The sequence below is a fragment of the Leucoraja erinacea genome, chromosome 33 (assembly GCF_028641065.1).
Source record: "Leucoraja erinacea ecotype New England chromosome 33, Leri_hhj_1, whole genome shotgun sequence".
In the NCBI taxonomy this organism is placed as follows: Eukaryota; Metazoa; Chordata; class Chondrichthyes; order Rajiformes; family Rajidae; genus Leucoraja; species Leucoraja erinaceus.
The window spans coordinates 11,105,365-11,120,955 of NC_073409.1; the positions used below are offsets into that span (position 1 = coordinate 11,105,365).

General features: G+C 48.0%; 1 protein-coding gene across 1 annotated transcript; it reads right to left on the bottom strand.

Annotated features, from left to right (window-relative positions):
* Nucleotides 1-798: 798 nt before the first annotated feature.
* On the bottom strand, nt 799-14,196 carry LOC129712672 (WASP homolog-associated protein with actin, membranes and microtubules). The gene is made up of 10 exons (XM_055661287.1): nt 13,497-14,196; nt 11,257-11,430; nt 10,487-10,637; nt 8,768-8,937; nt 8,521-8,683; nt 6,336-6,523; nt 5,125-5,211; nt 4,946-5,041; nt 4,399-4,762; nt 799-4,228 (listed from the first exon to the last, which is right to left on the bottom strand). Exons 1-10 carry the CDS (start codon nt 14,046-14,048, stop codon nt 3,924-3,926), a joined length of 2,250 nt encoding a protein of 749 aa, XP_055517262.1. The 5' UTR covers nt 14,049-14,196; the 3' UTR covers nt 799-3,923.
* Between the last annotated feature and the right edge of the window lie 1,395 nt (nt 14,197-15,591).

Here is a 15,591-nt window from a genome sequence, read left to right on the forward strand (position 1 = left end):
GCCTCAACCACTTCCACATACCCACCATCCTCTGTGTGAAAAAGTTGCTCTTCGGGTTCATGTTAAATCTTTGCCTCTCATCTTAAAGCTACGCCCTCTAGTTCTTGCTCCTGGGTGAAACCCACACAGTGACAGTGAGAATGTGCACACTCAGCAGAGGTCAGGATTAAACCAGAGGCCCTGGAGCTGGGAGAGAGCATCACCACACGTGGCACCACAGAGCTGCCCCTGTGATACCAGCTGTCCACACAGCTCAGAAATCCCAAACTCTACTTCCAGGCATTTCCTACAAATGGCCCCAGTGCACATGAAACATCTGGAAACTTGCAAAGACAGAGTCTAATGATGGAACAGCATTTGATGGGTTGGAATGCAAAGCTCACCATATGCAATGGGTCATTCTGTCCATCATATCTGTGCAAGCACTCTCCCATTAGCACACACCCCAGCTCCCCATGGTCTTCCCAACGGCTACCCCAAATATTTATACAGCTCACTTCTGAAATCCCAATTCAAGCTTCCTTCACTGCTAATCCATGGCATGTTTCCAGCTTAGAACTGTGTGGCAATCTGTTCCTTTATGTCTGCCTCTTTTACATCTCAAAGTTTTTTGCAATTCAATGACACAAGAACCTTTACTGTTCAAATTCTGCAACAACAGGATGTCACCAGTGCTGCAGACTTTGCGAGTTACACCAATTATTCCATCATCTGGCACAGGACCAGTGCGTAAATCACATTCTTTTCCCTTCGGGAAGTGTCAAAAGTTTGTTATACTGGGACATCTCAGTTGCTCACTTTATAAATTTGCTGAAAGAGCTTAAACACTTTATTAACTGCACTGACAACTGGAGAGACAAAGAATACCTCGTACAGCAGATGGTAAAGACTTCCATGAGTAATTGCTTCTCCACGGCAGGCAGACCTTTGAAGAGCAAAGGAATAAAATGTACAATAAATGCTCACAATACAAAAACATTTCCATTATCAAGAGAGCCTTTGAAACAAGAGTATGCTCTGTAATCATGCCATGGAGTAATAATATTCATATTAAAAATAAATGGTTGTGAATTTCAGTCATTGATCTGTGCAAAGCATAATAATTTAAGAATATATTTGCAGAAGCAGTTCCTGAAAAGACAAACTTCCATAATTAGCTGAGGCAAAAAAAAAAACAAGTTGTGGAGGAATACAGCAGGGCAGCAGCATCTGGAAGGATGTGGACAGATGACGTTTTGAGTCAGGACTCTTCTTCAGATTAATGGAGTAGAGAGGAGAAAGCCGAGGGGTAGGGCTGTGGCAAGAACTAGCAAAGTGGATTCAAGTGAGGAGTTGATTAGCAAATGATGCAGGTGGAGGAGAGATGGGTGAAAATAGTAACTGAGGCTGGAGGTGAGGGAAATCAAAAATATGCAAAAGTGGAATCTGATAAGAAAGGATGTGGAGGAAGACAGAACCAGGGGGAGGGAAGGTAGAATTGCTGGAAAAATTGCTGGAGAAACTCAGCGGGTGCAGCAGCATCGATGGAGCGAAGTAAATAGGGAACGTTTCGGGCCGAAACCCTACTTCAGGGGGAGGGAAGAGTGTGTGGAAGGGACCAGGAGGGGGGAAGGAAAATAGGGGAAGAATATGGAGTAGGAGGGGTGGGGAAAATAATTCAGTGATAGCATCAATGAGGGGGAGGGGGGGGTTGGGGTAGTGCGAAGCATGAACGAGAGTGGGGAGAAACTGGGTATATGAAAGGGCGGAGAGCTACCTGAAATTGGCGAATTCGACGTTCCTGCTGTTGGATTGCAGGCTACCAAATGGTATACAAGGTGCTGTTCTTCTAGTTGGTGTGTGACTTCAGTCCGGAGTGGTGGAGGTCGAGGCCAGACTAATTAAAATGGCGAGCAACCAGAGTATCCAGCAGGCTCATCTCTTGACCATCCCTACCCCTTACCTCTCTACACCAGATTTCTGCCCTCTACTCCATCAGTCTGAAAATGGGTCCTGACTGAAAATGTCATCTGAACATTTCCCTCCACTTTGTTGACTGGTCTGCTACGTTCCTCAGCAAGTTTGCTATTTTGCTCACGATTTTAGCGTCTGCAGTCTCTTATGTCTCCATTTAGTTAACAGGATTAGCAGTGGTTTATTCACATCAACATTCTGGGAGGAATAATTCTGCAGCAAAGAGTGAAAAGCACAATGCAATATTAGTCTGTTCTCCCTCAGCTATTGTGCAGTTCTCAATTGGATGAATCTTTTTAAATGGCTTTTCAGTTCTTCTTACTAACCACCTTTCTCATGTCCAAACAATATTGGCATCCCTATTCAACTATGGAGGGCATTACAACCAAATACACAGCCGTCATCCAACAAGAGACTGGGACGAAAGACGTTAAACAGCTGCACTGAAAAGGTTGCCTCTGCTTGGGAAGGTTCCCTTTAAACCCCAGAACCACACACTGGTGTCCCGGTCCTCATCAAACCCAGAGCGGGACTGCTCCCATTGCAAGTACAACGTCAACAGTTCATCGCTCAAGCATCTTGTGCTGTATTAAATCCAAACAGCCCCTTTCCAGTTTTCAATCAATTATTCTCTTTCCAGACATGCAAGCATTCCGTAGAAGCCCAGCTCACAGTGGGCAGCAGAGGCAACTGTTTCCATCAAGTTAACTTTCACCAGCTGAAACACTGCTGTTCTGCCTCCTGGTATCGCCATTTCTCCTCACTAACTTGCACTAGCCTAATGCCCCAGTACAAATATAAAATCCTCAATCTTGTGTTTAAATCTCACCATAATCACATCCCAGTGCCTTAGAAAAGTGATGCTGTCACTTAAAGTCACCGCATGCAGCACGTAGGGAATGCTTTACTGGCTGGATGTGATCCCTCACCAACGTCAAACCCTACCCTCACCGTAGGTGAGCTGCATTTAAATTGCCCTTTATCACTATTCCAATAGCCGGAGCATTGCCCTGGAGCCTCTCACAGAATGTGATTAATGGGGCATTGACAGGTTGCCGTTAGCAGGACCTCGCCATAAACAACTTGGCGGCTGCATTTCACACATCACAACTACACACGTTTTCCCCCCCCCCAAAAATGTACTGGCTCGGGCTTCAAAGATGAAAAATAGAAGCCTTTGTTCTTTCCTCATCCTGCCTCCCATGTTTGAAGTGACATTCCTTCTCCGATATTTCTACTACCGCGCAACATCAAACGCAGGAGACATACTGTGCCGCCAGCCTGCATCACCATTTAATACCATTGTGGACATCTCCCTTCACCTGCACTTCCCTACCCTGTCCTCAATCACTGGACCTGAAATCAAAATACATGAAAGGAACTGTAAAAATGAACTCTGTTGGCACAGTGATAATACAAGATCTTGGTTCTTAAAATATTCTCTTAAGTGCAATAGGGATAATCAGGCTTCAAATCAAAACCAAGGCAGCTCAGCGAGAATTGGGGAAATGGGGAGCAAGGAAAACAGCCTGAAGGAAGAGTCTACACAAAAGATTAAAACATGTTTGAAGATGCGCATGTACGCAGTATCCACACATCACAAGTGTGTATGTTGTGCTAGTATGCAGCAGGGCGAGATCTGATAATGTAAAGGCACAATTCAAATGACTGAATATTGATTTTTCTTTATGCCAGAATTGACTGACTGCCAGTTGCTGCGATTAAGCACCACGGGTACTTTTGGATGGTCATATTCCAACCTTCACGTGACACTGTGAATGTTGTGAGGTTTTGTGGTAGAAGAGCTCACCAATTGGATCCTTCAGCATCAAAACTGGTTGGGTGCGTCATCTGCTACACTTCCATTTCTATTTTGCTACAACTGCATTATCCTATCAGCCATTTCAGATGGACTAGATCCAAAGTTGCAGATGAGGTTATTTGCAACAAGTACCAGGCAACAGCCTAGGTCAGCTGTCCCATTCCTCAGCCTGTGCATCTTCGTCGTCATCTTCATCTTCAGATTCCGGAGACACCGTCTTCATCCGTTTCATGGCTGCTTTGATGCTGCGCTCTAACTCGGTGGTTGGGTCATTGTTCAAGGGTTGGACAGGGCCTTCTTGGACCTTTCGCAATGGGACACCTCGGCGAATCTCAGCTAACAAATTATCTCGCAAACCCACAGGCTTCTCTGCAGACAGCACCTTAGTCCGATCAACCTTCTTAAGCAACACTTCGCCACGCTTTAGTGAAGCCAGCACATCGTCCATGGATCCTGGAGGGGGAAGGGTTGAGGAATGGTCACTCACAATCTTACTACACCAGTGAATTGCTCAAAAGTTACAATGATATGCAACCTAAAGGGTGGACTTTAAAAACATCTATTGTTAAGGGCCATTAAACTTTTATAATTGGTATGGCGGAGGATAGAGGTGGGATTCTTACCCATATTTTCCTTTAGGGATTTCTTTGCTGAATTTTCACTGGTGAAGGTGAGTGGCTGTTCTTTCGTGCCATCTGATGTGCCCTTGCTGCTCAGGAGAACCGGAGGAAGAGGAGGTGGTGGTGGTGGGGGCGGTGGTGGTGGGGGCGCTGGTGGTGGAAGCATCACTGAAGAGATTGCTCTTGTGTCTGCCTCTCCTGAAGATATTACAGCACCTGACGGGAGGAAGATGTGCACTGGAACATTGCTGGAAGACTTGGAGGCTCTGGATGGCTTTTTGCTGGCAGAGTGTGATGCTGCTGTGTCTTGGTTCTGCACTCTGGAAGTTTGACAACGAGGTTTAAATGCAATCTGTCCTGAGGATTTCTGGAATAAAAAAAACTTGTTTGTTAAAAATATGCATAAATATAGACTCTGTCACTAAATCCACTAAATCCAAATGCACACAAAAAAAATCAGGACAAGCTGTAATGGAACAGTTGTGGTGTTAGTATCGTGGGGGCTAGAAGATGGGCTTTCACCCTCAAGTGGGCTGTAATCGATCTCTACCTCTTTAAAACTACGCAGCCTTAGCAAAGTCTTTTGCCTCTCCATGTTTACCCACTCCCGTCTCCTTATGTTTTCTTCTTTATTCTGGTCATGTTTCTGTGTAAACATAATTTCATACAGTGTGTTAACAAACAATCTACTGGTAGACATCAACCAGGTTACACTTTGTAATCACTTACCAGCTGAATGCTATGGTGTTGTCGGAAATTAGCTTCTTCTCCTTGCAACTGCTGCTGCTTAGCTCTTTGTGTTTCTTTACACTCCTCCTGGTGAAGAGAAGATGCCGTTAGGTCCTATGGTTGGAAATGATAGACAATGATCAGCCCCCCCCCCCACTCATCAGGGATCCTCTAGCGAAGACAGCCCAAATTAACTGGTTCAGCAGGAATTGTATGTGAAGCAGGTATATGAGAATATCCCAACATAGGTTGAGCCGTGTTGTATAAGCCTTTGAACTCTATTCCAGAATGCTATATCATTTTGAACACGAGCTACATTAAAGCTGTTTAATGCAACCATCTCCACATCTATACCTTAGCAGCTGAATGGTGACACAGAGAGATATAGAGGATCTTGATCCAAATATACATTGACCTCAGTCGGAAGAAGGGTCCCGACCCGAAATGTCACCTATCCATTTTCTCCAGAGATGCTGCCTGACCCACTGAGTCATTCCAGCATTTTGTGTCTATTTTATACGTAGACCTCAGCAGGTTCCACCGGTCCTCTGCACCTTGACAATGAGGGCTTACTGGAATTGTACAGATTCAGCTATTTACACCCAGTTGTCAAAATAAACCCAACAAAATATCTCAAGAGACTATATTTTAGATAGCTGGCATTGAGTCAGTTTACACCCAGTTTCTTTGGCACTTATCCATGAAACCATCACTGTGAATCCTTCACATTTGCAGTTGACTTCCAGAGGAGGCAATGAATAAGATACTCAGTACTGCATTGCTTAATAACCCGGCTGCGTGCCTCATCACCAGTAGGCCAAGTTCATGTGCCACCACCAACATTGTTCCAGGCAAGAGAGACAACATGTTATCACCCCATCAGCACCATCTTAACAGAGAAGATGATGTTCTGCTCCAACTGCTGATAAAGCATCTGGAGCAAAAAAATCCCAACACCAAGAAAACAAAGAGGAAACCCTTGAATCACTTTGGCCTGCTTGAAGAGAGACTTGGTCACAAGCACTTCACCTAAAGCTCGAAACAATTGCATGCAAAAAATAATATCTTCACAAGGTTTGGTCAGTGGGTGCATTCATATTAATGTTACCCAATTTACATGAGAAAATAGTTGCATTGAGGTCCTTCAAATCAAAATGCAAGAGGGGAAAGCAATTGCCACCCTGCAGAGCAATGGAGGTTTCAGCAATTACCCGCTTATTCCTCAGGTACGATCGCCGTGAGCAAATGGCACCTCGTTTATTCTCCAGCTGGTGAACTTTATGCAACAACATCTTAATGTCTACCGAGCGACTGTCATGTACCAGGCCCATCCCTTCATTGGCCCGAAGTTGCTCAGGGTCTTCACAGGCATCATAGTAAACCACTTCTTCCTCTTTCTCTAGAATTACAAATAAAGCCCTCATTAGATGGCAAAAATATAAGGGAGTATTCCAATCAAATGTAATTTAGCTTCTTATTATTTTGGAAGAAACTATTCTTCTGTTTTTGCCTCCTTTAGGAAGTAACCGCATGTTGTGTCCTCTGGCCTGCTATTGTTGAGTTAGAAAGCTTGGGAACAGTCCCTTCAGCCCAACTCTCCATGCTGACCAAGATGTCTATCCGAGCTATTCCCCACTGTTTGTTATTGGCATATATCGCTTTAATCCTTCCTTTACATATATATGTGTGCAGATGTTTTTTAAATATCACAATTGTATTCACTTCTACAGCTTCCTCCGGCAACTCATTCCACATTCCCTGTGTTCCATTTAAATCTTTCCCCTCTCACTTTAAACCTATGCCCTCCAGCTTTAGACTTCACATCCACTTCATCTATGTCCGTTATGATTTTATAAACCTCAATAAGGTCATCCTTCAACCTCTTATGCTCGAGGGAAAATTCCCAGACGATCAAGCCTCTGCTAATAACTCAAGCCCTGCAGTCCCAGTAACATTCTTGCAAATCTTTCCTGCAACCTTTTCTGCTTAATGACATCCTTGTTATATATGGATGACCAGAATCGCACATAATATTCCAAATGTGGTCGCATCAAAAGGTCGCAACTCTGATACTCAATGCACTGACCTGTCTATCCATGTTGCCACTTGCAGGGAACTATAGATCTATAATGGATCTGTAACCCCAGCTCTCTCTGTACTGCAACACTATCCATGACAATACAACCTGCCTTTGGATTGTTTTAGTTGGTGATTGGGTCCACTGCCCCCTGGCTCGGCACAGTTGTGGATTGAAAAGACAAGGAGCCTCTGCATAACGTGCTTCTTGGCAATTTCATCGCACAGAGCTGTGTGAGGTATAGCAAGGCTTAAACTGGAAATCTGGCATTTGTTGTTTGCCCAGCAACAATGCTGGTGACTCGTTCTTCATTCAGTGTGTTGTGATGGATAGTCAACCTCAAAGCCAGCAGAGCAATTGGCTCTTACTGTGAAGCAAACTTCCTGGAGTAAGTAGGAACAGCAACATAAAGATTTGTGACAGGTATGCAACTCACGAATGAGCCAGACATTGTCAAGGTGCTGAAAGCATGATGGGAGTTGGGGAGGGGTAAGGTTAGATTGTATGATTTCTATGACTGGAGTTTCATCATTAACAAATTAAGAGTTAAATTTAAAGGTGAATCCTGGCTAAGGTGCATTTGGCTCAACATGCCTTCGTCTCAAGTAAACCTCTGTTTAAAGGAAGAAATCCTGATTTATTGGCCTTGCATTAGTGGGATCTGAACCATCAATGCCTCATTTGCCTGGCACTGGAACCACAACCCAAAAGAAAAATCGGGCCGCTGATTTTGCTGTCAACCCATGTATGAGGAGAGGGGTCATGGCGAATTTTCAAAAGAATCCAAATCTAAATTATACTATTTGATAAGGGGTTTGACCAGAGTTAGTGCCCCAAAGTAGCAAGCCTCACTCTTCCTCTGGTGATAACCACAGCCACCAAAGCATTGGCGGATACTCTCTCATCAACCAATCTACAGATGAGATGATGAACACGTGCCTTATTCTATAGTTGACAATACTTTAGATCCAAGCAACTGCCGGTTTTCTGACTTGATTGTCCATCAAGCAATACTGAATGAATGTTGTTGAGCACACAACAAATGGCAGATTTCCTGTTTAAGCCTTGCTGTACTGCAAGTATTTGTGAGTAAAGAGATTGCCATGGGCGGTGGACCACCTTAGGTAGGCATACTCTTCTGGCCTGCACAACATTCTTCACTGCATCAGCCACTGGCTCTTTGTTTCCAACTCTTAATACTAGTGGTAACCCTTACCTCAGGAATATCTACAAATTTTAACAGGTGAATGAATGGGCTGGCTGGAATAAACCAACCCAATTCACTGTAGTACAGATGGGAATGATGAACAGCCACTTACCCCTGGCTTCACGTCGAAGGGTGTCCAGCTGAGTGACAACCAGCAGCTCCTCATATTTTAACGTTTCAAGTTGAATGTTGTACAACTCCAGCTGAGTTTCATAATACTGCATTTCTAACTCATCCACCATTGCCACTGCTTTCCTGGTGTCAAGATGCGCCATCTAAGTTCAAAGAGAGTTTTACTAAAGTATTTGGCAAGCTGCAGAGGGCAGTTTTTTAAGCAGGACTGGCTGCAGGCATGTTACCTTGTACTGAATCTGCGTTTTCTTGCGCTTCAAACACAGCTCTTTTGCCCGGGTGTATTGTAACGTTTCCTTCGCAAACATGAACCTCAAATTCTCCTGTCTGGGTGCCACACTGGCCCAGGCAGCTTTGCCAAAGTTAGTTCGATCTTCTTCCATCCGTTTCTGCATAGCTGCAGAATAAAAAAATCATGAGAAACATTAGCTAGCTGTATCAGTGTGTAACTTACTTTTGTAATCTATGTTTCCTTGGATCAAATCGACTTGATCAGGGCAGAGCTTAAAGGTGAGAGGGGCAAAGTTTAAAGATGATGTGTGGGGCAAGTAATCTTTACACAGAGAGGGATGGGTTTCTGGAACTTGCTGCTAGGTGTGGTGGCGGAGGCAGAAAATATTGTGCCTTTTAAGAGGCTTTTAGAAAGGAACATGGATAGGCATGGAATGGAGAGATATGGATCATGTGTAGGCAGACGAGATTTGTTTATCTTGTATCATGATCAGCACAGACATTGTGGCGAAGGAACTGCTCCTGTGTTACACTTTGCTATTTTCTATGAACAAATTAAGATACCTTGCTTAGATAGGTCACAAAGTGAGTAGACCCCCTACACAAGACCCCAAGAATAAGGAAATCACAATGCAGATGGTCCAAGTCCATTCCTCCTATGTGAGCTCCTTAACTCAGCTTGCATTTTAAGTTCTCGTTACTGGGCTTCTATCAGAGCCCAAAACAACCCACTCATTTTTCTATTCTTAAATAACTACAGATGGGCTGACTGTTTCAGATCACAACAGATGCATAAAACACAATCCAACTCTTTCTTTATAGGTACCAGGATCTCCAAATTATTGTTCCAGCGTGCATCACATGCCCCACATTTCTGTGAGCAATGGTCTCTTCACTTGCAACTTCAGTACAATGGGACTGAGACATGCTCACTCCAGCTGTAGTTTGGTCTAGTTCTCTAAAATTCAACCCTCTTTATTTAAGGGACAGAAGTTTAGGGGTAACATGAGGGGGAACTCTTGTGGCCCTCAGAAGCAACACATCATTAGTCTCACATGTGTTCCCATCCTGAGCTGAGCACAAGCACCCAAAATAATGAATTTTACAAATTATTAATATCCTTCAAAATCCGAAAGAAATTGAACCAAATCCATTGTGGGCAGAGTCAGCATCAGATAGTCCTAAATCAGGGCCCACATAATCTACTGCAAACCACAACCAGCTGTACCAGTGTGATGCAAGTCCTCCTCCACCAGTGACTCTGTAGCTTCAGATTCTCAAGAGCAGGCACTGGTTGCTTCAGCTGATTACAGCCAGCAGAGATTTGTAGCCTTTGATTGTACATATCATTTCACTTGCACTTTTTGTGCAATGTGACAAATAAACCGTTGTATTGTTGTTGTTGTATTGTAACTTCTTTACTCAGAGAGTGGTAACGGTGTGGAATGAGCTTCCAGTGGAAGTGGTGTCGGCAGGTTCGTTGGTATCATTTAAAAATAAATTGGATAGGCATATGGATGAGAAGGGAATGGAGGGTTATGGTATGAGTGCAGGCAGGTGGGACTAAGGGAAAAAAGTTGTTCGGCATGGACTTGTAGGACCGAGATGGCCTGTTTCCGTGCTGTAATTGTTATATGGTTATATGGTTTATGCTCTGGTAATGAAAACCCTGGCAACTGTAGCTGTCAGTTCACCTTTGCTCCAGTCTAAATTACCTGCCAGCGCTTTCACCGTCTCCCGGAAATAATCCACTGTTATGTCCTGGATTGAGCAGACTGCTTCTTGCATGCGCCGGGACCATTCTTCCACTTCTTTCTGCAAACTCTGAATTCTCCTTGGACCCAGAGTGTCAAACTCCAATGATTTCTGCAAATATCGGAAGTAGTCAAGTTAGATCAGAAAGTCATATTGGATAAAGGCAACTGATCTCCTGACTGTGTATATATTTGATGGTCAAGCATGGAATCGCTCAAAAATGTACTTTTGGTTTGACCCAGGGTAAACTCTCACAGCACAAATTACATAATAAACTTGCCCCCTTGTGGCCCTCAGAAGGAACACTTCATTAGTCTCACATGTGTTCCCATCCTGAGCTGAGCACAAGCACCCAAAATAATGAATTTTACAAATTATTAATATCCTTCAAAATCCAAAAGAAATTGAGCCAAATCCATTGTGGGCAGAGTCAGCATCAGATAGTCCTAAATCAGGGCCCACATAATCTACTGAAAACCACAACCAGCTGTACCAGTGTGATGCAAGTCCTCCTCCACCAGTGACTCTGTAGCTTCAGATTCTCAAGAGCAGGCACTGGTTGCTTCAGCTGATTACAGCCAGCAGAGATTTGTAGCCTTTGATTGTACTGCAACCCAAACCGTCCCTTTACTGCTAAAGCTACTGCTTAACGGCTGACTGTTGCTTCTAATTAAAATGATTAGTTAAAGTGCAGCATCCCTAAGAAATAAACAGCAACTGCATGAATTACCAAGGCCTCCTGTTTACACAGCGAGGCAAACTCTCGCATATCCCGGAAAGGCTGCAGTAAACACTGGTAGAATTGCGTGGCGGCAGTGACCAGCTCCTGATAGGCTTCATCTTCCTCCAGGTAGAATCTTTTAAGGGTTACCAGATTCTTAGCTTGAATGTGTTGGTTCAAGATCTGGAAAACAGAAAGTCATCCGAGCAAAATCAGCAGCTGACAATTGGCCCCTTAACACAACCCAAGGCCAGAGCCTTCACAGAATAATTACATTATAAAAATAACACATACACACAGCCCAGAGAAGAGAGCACTTGTGGGTATCCCTTAAGAGGCTGGGTGGACAAGTCCGCAGAACAGGAACAGCCTGACAATAGTTGTAGTCACAGAATACTTTACGGACGTTCACAAATCCTGTGCACACTGTAGCACCAGCAAAACAGATGCCCCATGCCTGACGGTTGTTTAGAAGTAGTCTTCGGGTCAGGAAACTCCTGACAACACAAGGCCATCATCCCTCAGCTGATGTATCTGTACTCCTCCATGTTGGACAACATTCAGATGAAAGATTAAAGAGGTGGGAAACCATGTTCTTCTTCAGCTATAGCCTATCGGCACCATCGTTGACTAAACTGTAATGGTCCTCAAGAGAACCTCATTATCACAGATGCCAATCTGTACTCTATTCAATTTACTCCAATGATATCAAGACAAAGCTGGGAGTACTGGATACAGCAAAGGACCACATGGTCAGACTCCATCCCAATTGCAGTACTGAAGACCCACACACTAAAAACAGTTGAGCCTCTCACCAAGTTCGTTTCAGTACAACACTGAATTCTAATCAACATAGTAGACCATCCACAAACAGGTCTATCTGCTCTTGCCTTGCCAAACCTCTCTCTTCGTGACTTGCCCCTATCCTGTCTCGCAATGTCCAGTCCCTTCCCACCTACACCTCTCCTGCCTCCCACTATTTTGACAATTTTCAATTCCCTGTTCCCAACTGTCTCATCTTCATCACGGATGTCCAGTCCCAAGCACCATCCCCCATCAGGAAGGCCTTAGGATTCGGTTTCATTCTGGAACAAAGACACAACCAGTTCCCCGACGCCAACTCTCACCCACCTGGCAGAACCTGCTCTTGCCCTCAGCAACTTTTGCTTTCGATTCCTCCTTTGTTGCAAACCTATTCTGGCACCACTCTCCAACTCATTCCATGCTACATTGATGGCTGCATTGCTACAGCTTTCTGCATTCGTGCAGAACTTGCCATTTTTACCACTTTTTCCACCAACTTCCACCGTGCCCTCAAATGCCCTGGAACATTTCTGACACTTTTCATTTTCTGGCTCCGTTTCCATTTTAGGAGACAATTTATTCAACAATATCTACTACAGACCTATAGACTACCACTACTAACTTGTCCACACTTCCTCCCACGGTCTCTTACACAGGTGCCATTCCTTTGTCTTAGTTTCTCCAGTTCAAGGGCTTTCCAGTCTAGGGATCTGAAATGTCGTTCTCATGCTGGAATCATGGCTTCCCCTCTCTCAGTCTTCAACCGGATTTTCTGCACATGTGGTGTCATCCCCTCCCTTTCCAGACAGAACTGGGATAGAGATCCCCAGGTCCTTTTATCCTACTAGACTTTGCTCCCAGCACATCATTGCTCCCAGCACCTTTGTCATTACCACTAACTGCAATGTGATTCCCTTCTTTCCAACACTCTCCTCCTCCAACAAGTTTTCTGCAGTAACCACTCTCTCCGCAGTTTACTCCGCTAGTCATCCCTTCCCGGTCATTTGGGGAACTTTTTAGCTTGACATCGCATCAACAACTGCACTTATTGAAGTAGTAAATTAAACAACAAAGCCAAACATGTACATCTGTGTTGGGGTAGGGTCAAGCGAATGCCAGGATTATGAAGGGCAGACATGTCAATAACCCTGGTTTGTAAATCTCGACTGACGCACGTTGAAGTTGCGCCACACACTGTAAATAGCTCTATAACCAGAGCATAAGTCAGCCATTCTTGTGGTTCAAATTCCCATCTGACAGCACGCTAGTTCCATCCCTTCCTCCGCTGCCCCAAATCGGTGCGCACTTTGTAACCGGTAGGTATACACCTGCACCTTCGGCCCCTCCATGCCGAGAAGAATCAGTTCCTGAACTGCGATTGCAGGAAAATAGAAACACAGATCATAGGGGAACCTGAAAGACCTGAACCCGTCCACCTCACGCACCTTCCTCAGCGCCTCCCGTCCACTGGCCACCCGCTGCTCCAGGCTGCGGCCGCGGAGCTCGCTCACACTCTCGAAGTAGTCCTCAACCTCGCCCTCGGGGAAGAGAGTATCCAGGGCGATGCGATGTCCGCAGAGCTCGATGGCGGCGTCCAGGTAGAGTTCGAGCTGGCGGCAGACGGAGTCCAGGTCGGGGCCGGGCTCGGAGCCCTCGGCCAGAGAGCTGCCTGGGAACAAGAGGCCCCACAGACCCCGGGGCCTAAGCTCTGGCAGCGCGGGGAAGCAGCGCTCCAGGGCGGCGCAGCTGGCGGCCAGCACCCGGTGGATGCAGCAGAGCTCCTGCGGGGAGTAGAGCGCAGCCCAGCTGCTCGGAGCCGGGGCCTCGGGCTCGGCGGCCCGCGCCTGCAGCTGCCGGTTGTGACAGGTGACGGCGAACTTTCCCTCCACCTCGTTCCAGGCCGCCAGGAAGCGCAGGCGGGGGCGCTGTGTCTCCGCGAACAGGCCGCTCTTCACCGAGACCCAGCCGTCCAGGCTGTCCATCCGCTCGGCATCCATGGGCCGGCTCGGCCGGCAGCCGCATCGCCCTGGCCTTCCCCCCCCCCCTGACGTCACCTGGAGGCAGCGGCGCGACGTCAGAGCCGAGCGCGTGTCCTCCGTGACGTCACGGAAAGGTCCAGGCGCCCGTGGTAACGGATGAGGGCGGCCTAGTCTGACTCGTCCCCTCACCGGGCCTGACCCGTCCCCTCCTCACCCGGCCTGACCTGTCCCCCCCCCTCACCCGGCCTGACCCGTCCCCCCCTCACCCCGCCTGACCCGTCCCCCCCCCTCACCCGGCCTGACCCGTCCCCTCACCGCGCCTGACCCGTCCCCCCCTCACCCGCCTGACCCGTCCCCCCCCGGCCTGACCCGTCCCCCCCCTCACCCGGCCCCCGTCCCCCCCCTCACCGCGCCCCCCGTCCCCCCCTCACCCGGCCTGACCCGTCCCCCCCTCACCCGCGACCTGACCCGTCCCCCCCTCACCGCGCCCTGACCCGTCCCCCACCCGGCCTGACCCGTCCCCCCCTCACCCGCCTGACCCGTCCCCCCCCTCACCCGGCCCCCCCCCCCCCCCTCACCGGGCCTGACCCGTCCCCCCCTCACCGGCCTGACCCGTCCCCCCCCTCACCCGGCCTGACCCGTCCCCCCCCCTCACCGGGCCTGACCCGTCCCCCCCCTCACCGGGCCTGACCCGTCCCCCCCCCTCACCCGGCCTGACCCGTCCCCCCCCTCACCCGGCCTGACCCGTCCCCCCCCTCACCCGGCCTGACCCGTCCCCCCCCCCTCACCCGGCCTGACCCGTCCCCCCCTCACCCGGCCTGACCCGTCCCCCCCCACCCGGCACCCGGCCCCCCCTGACCCGGCCTGACCCCCCCCCCCCTCACCCGGCCTGACCCGTCCCCCCCCTCACCGGCCTGACCCGTCCCCCCCCCTCACCCGGCCTGACCCGTCCCCCCCCCCGCCTGACCCGACTCCCCCCTCACCCCGCCCCCCCCCCCCCCCCCCCACACCGGGCCTGACCCGTCCCCCCCCCCTCACCCGGCCTGACCCGTCCCCCCCCCACCCGGCCTGACCCGTCCCCCCCTCACCCGGCCTGACCCGTCCCCCCCTCACCGGCCCTGACCCGCCCCCCCCTCACCCGCCCTGCCCCCCCCCCCAGGTAACCCACGGGCACAACGGGTGAGCCCATTTGATCCCAGGTCACAATAGGTCATCCCAGGTAACCCTGGGCACAGCAAGTCACCTCGGGTCCAGGTGCAAATTGGAGGAACAGCATCTTATATTTTGCTTGGGTAGCTTACACCCCAGCGGTATGAGCATTGACTATAACTAGAAACAAGAATTTCATTGTCCTGTCAGGGACACATGACAATAAACTCTCTTGACTTCTCTTGACTTGACTTGCTTTCCCTTTCTCTCCATCCCCTCCCCCGTTCCAGTTCTCCGATCAGTCTAACTATCGTCGACTACATTTTAACTCTGCTTTGTTGTTAACTTACCCCAACTAACAATGATCTATTCTACATTTTCCTAGTTCTCCATTTCCTTTGTTCTGTTTTCA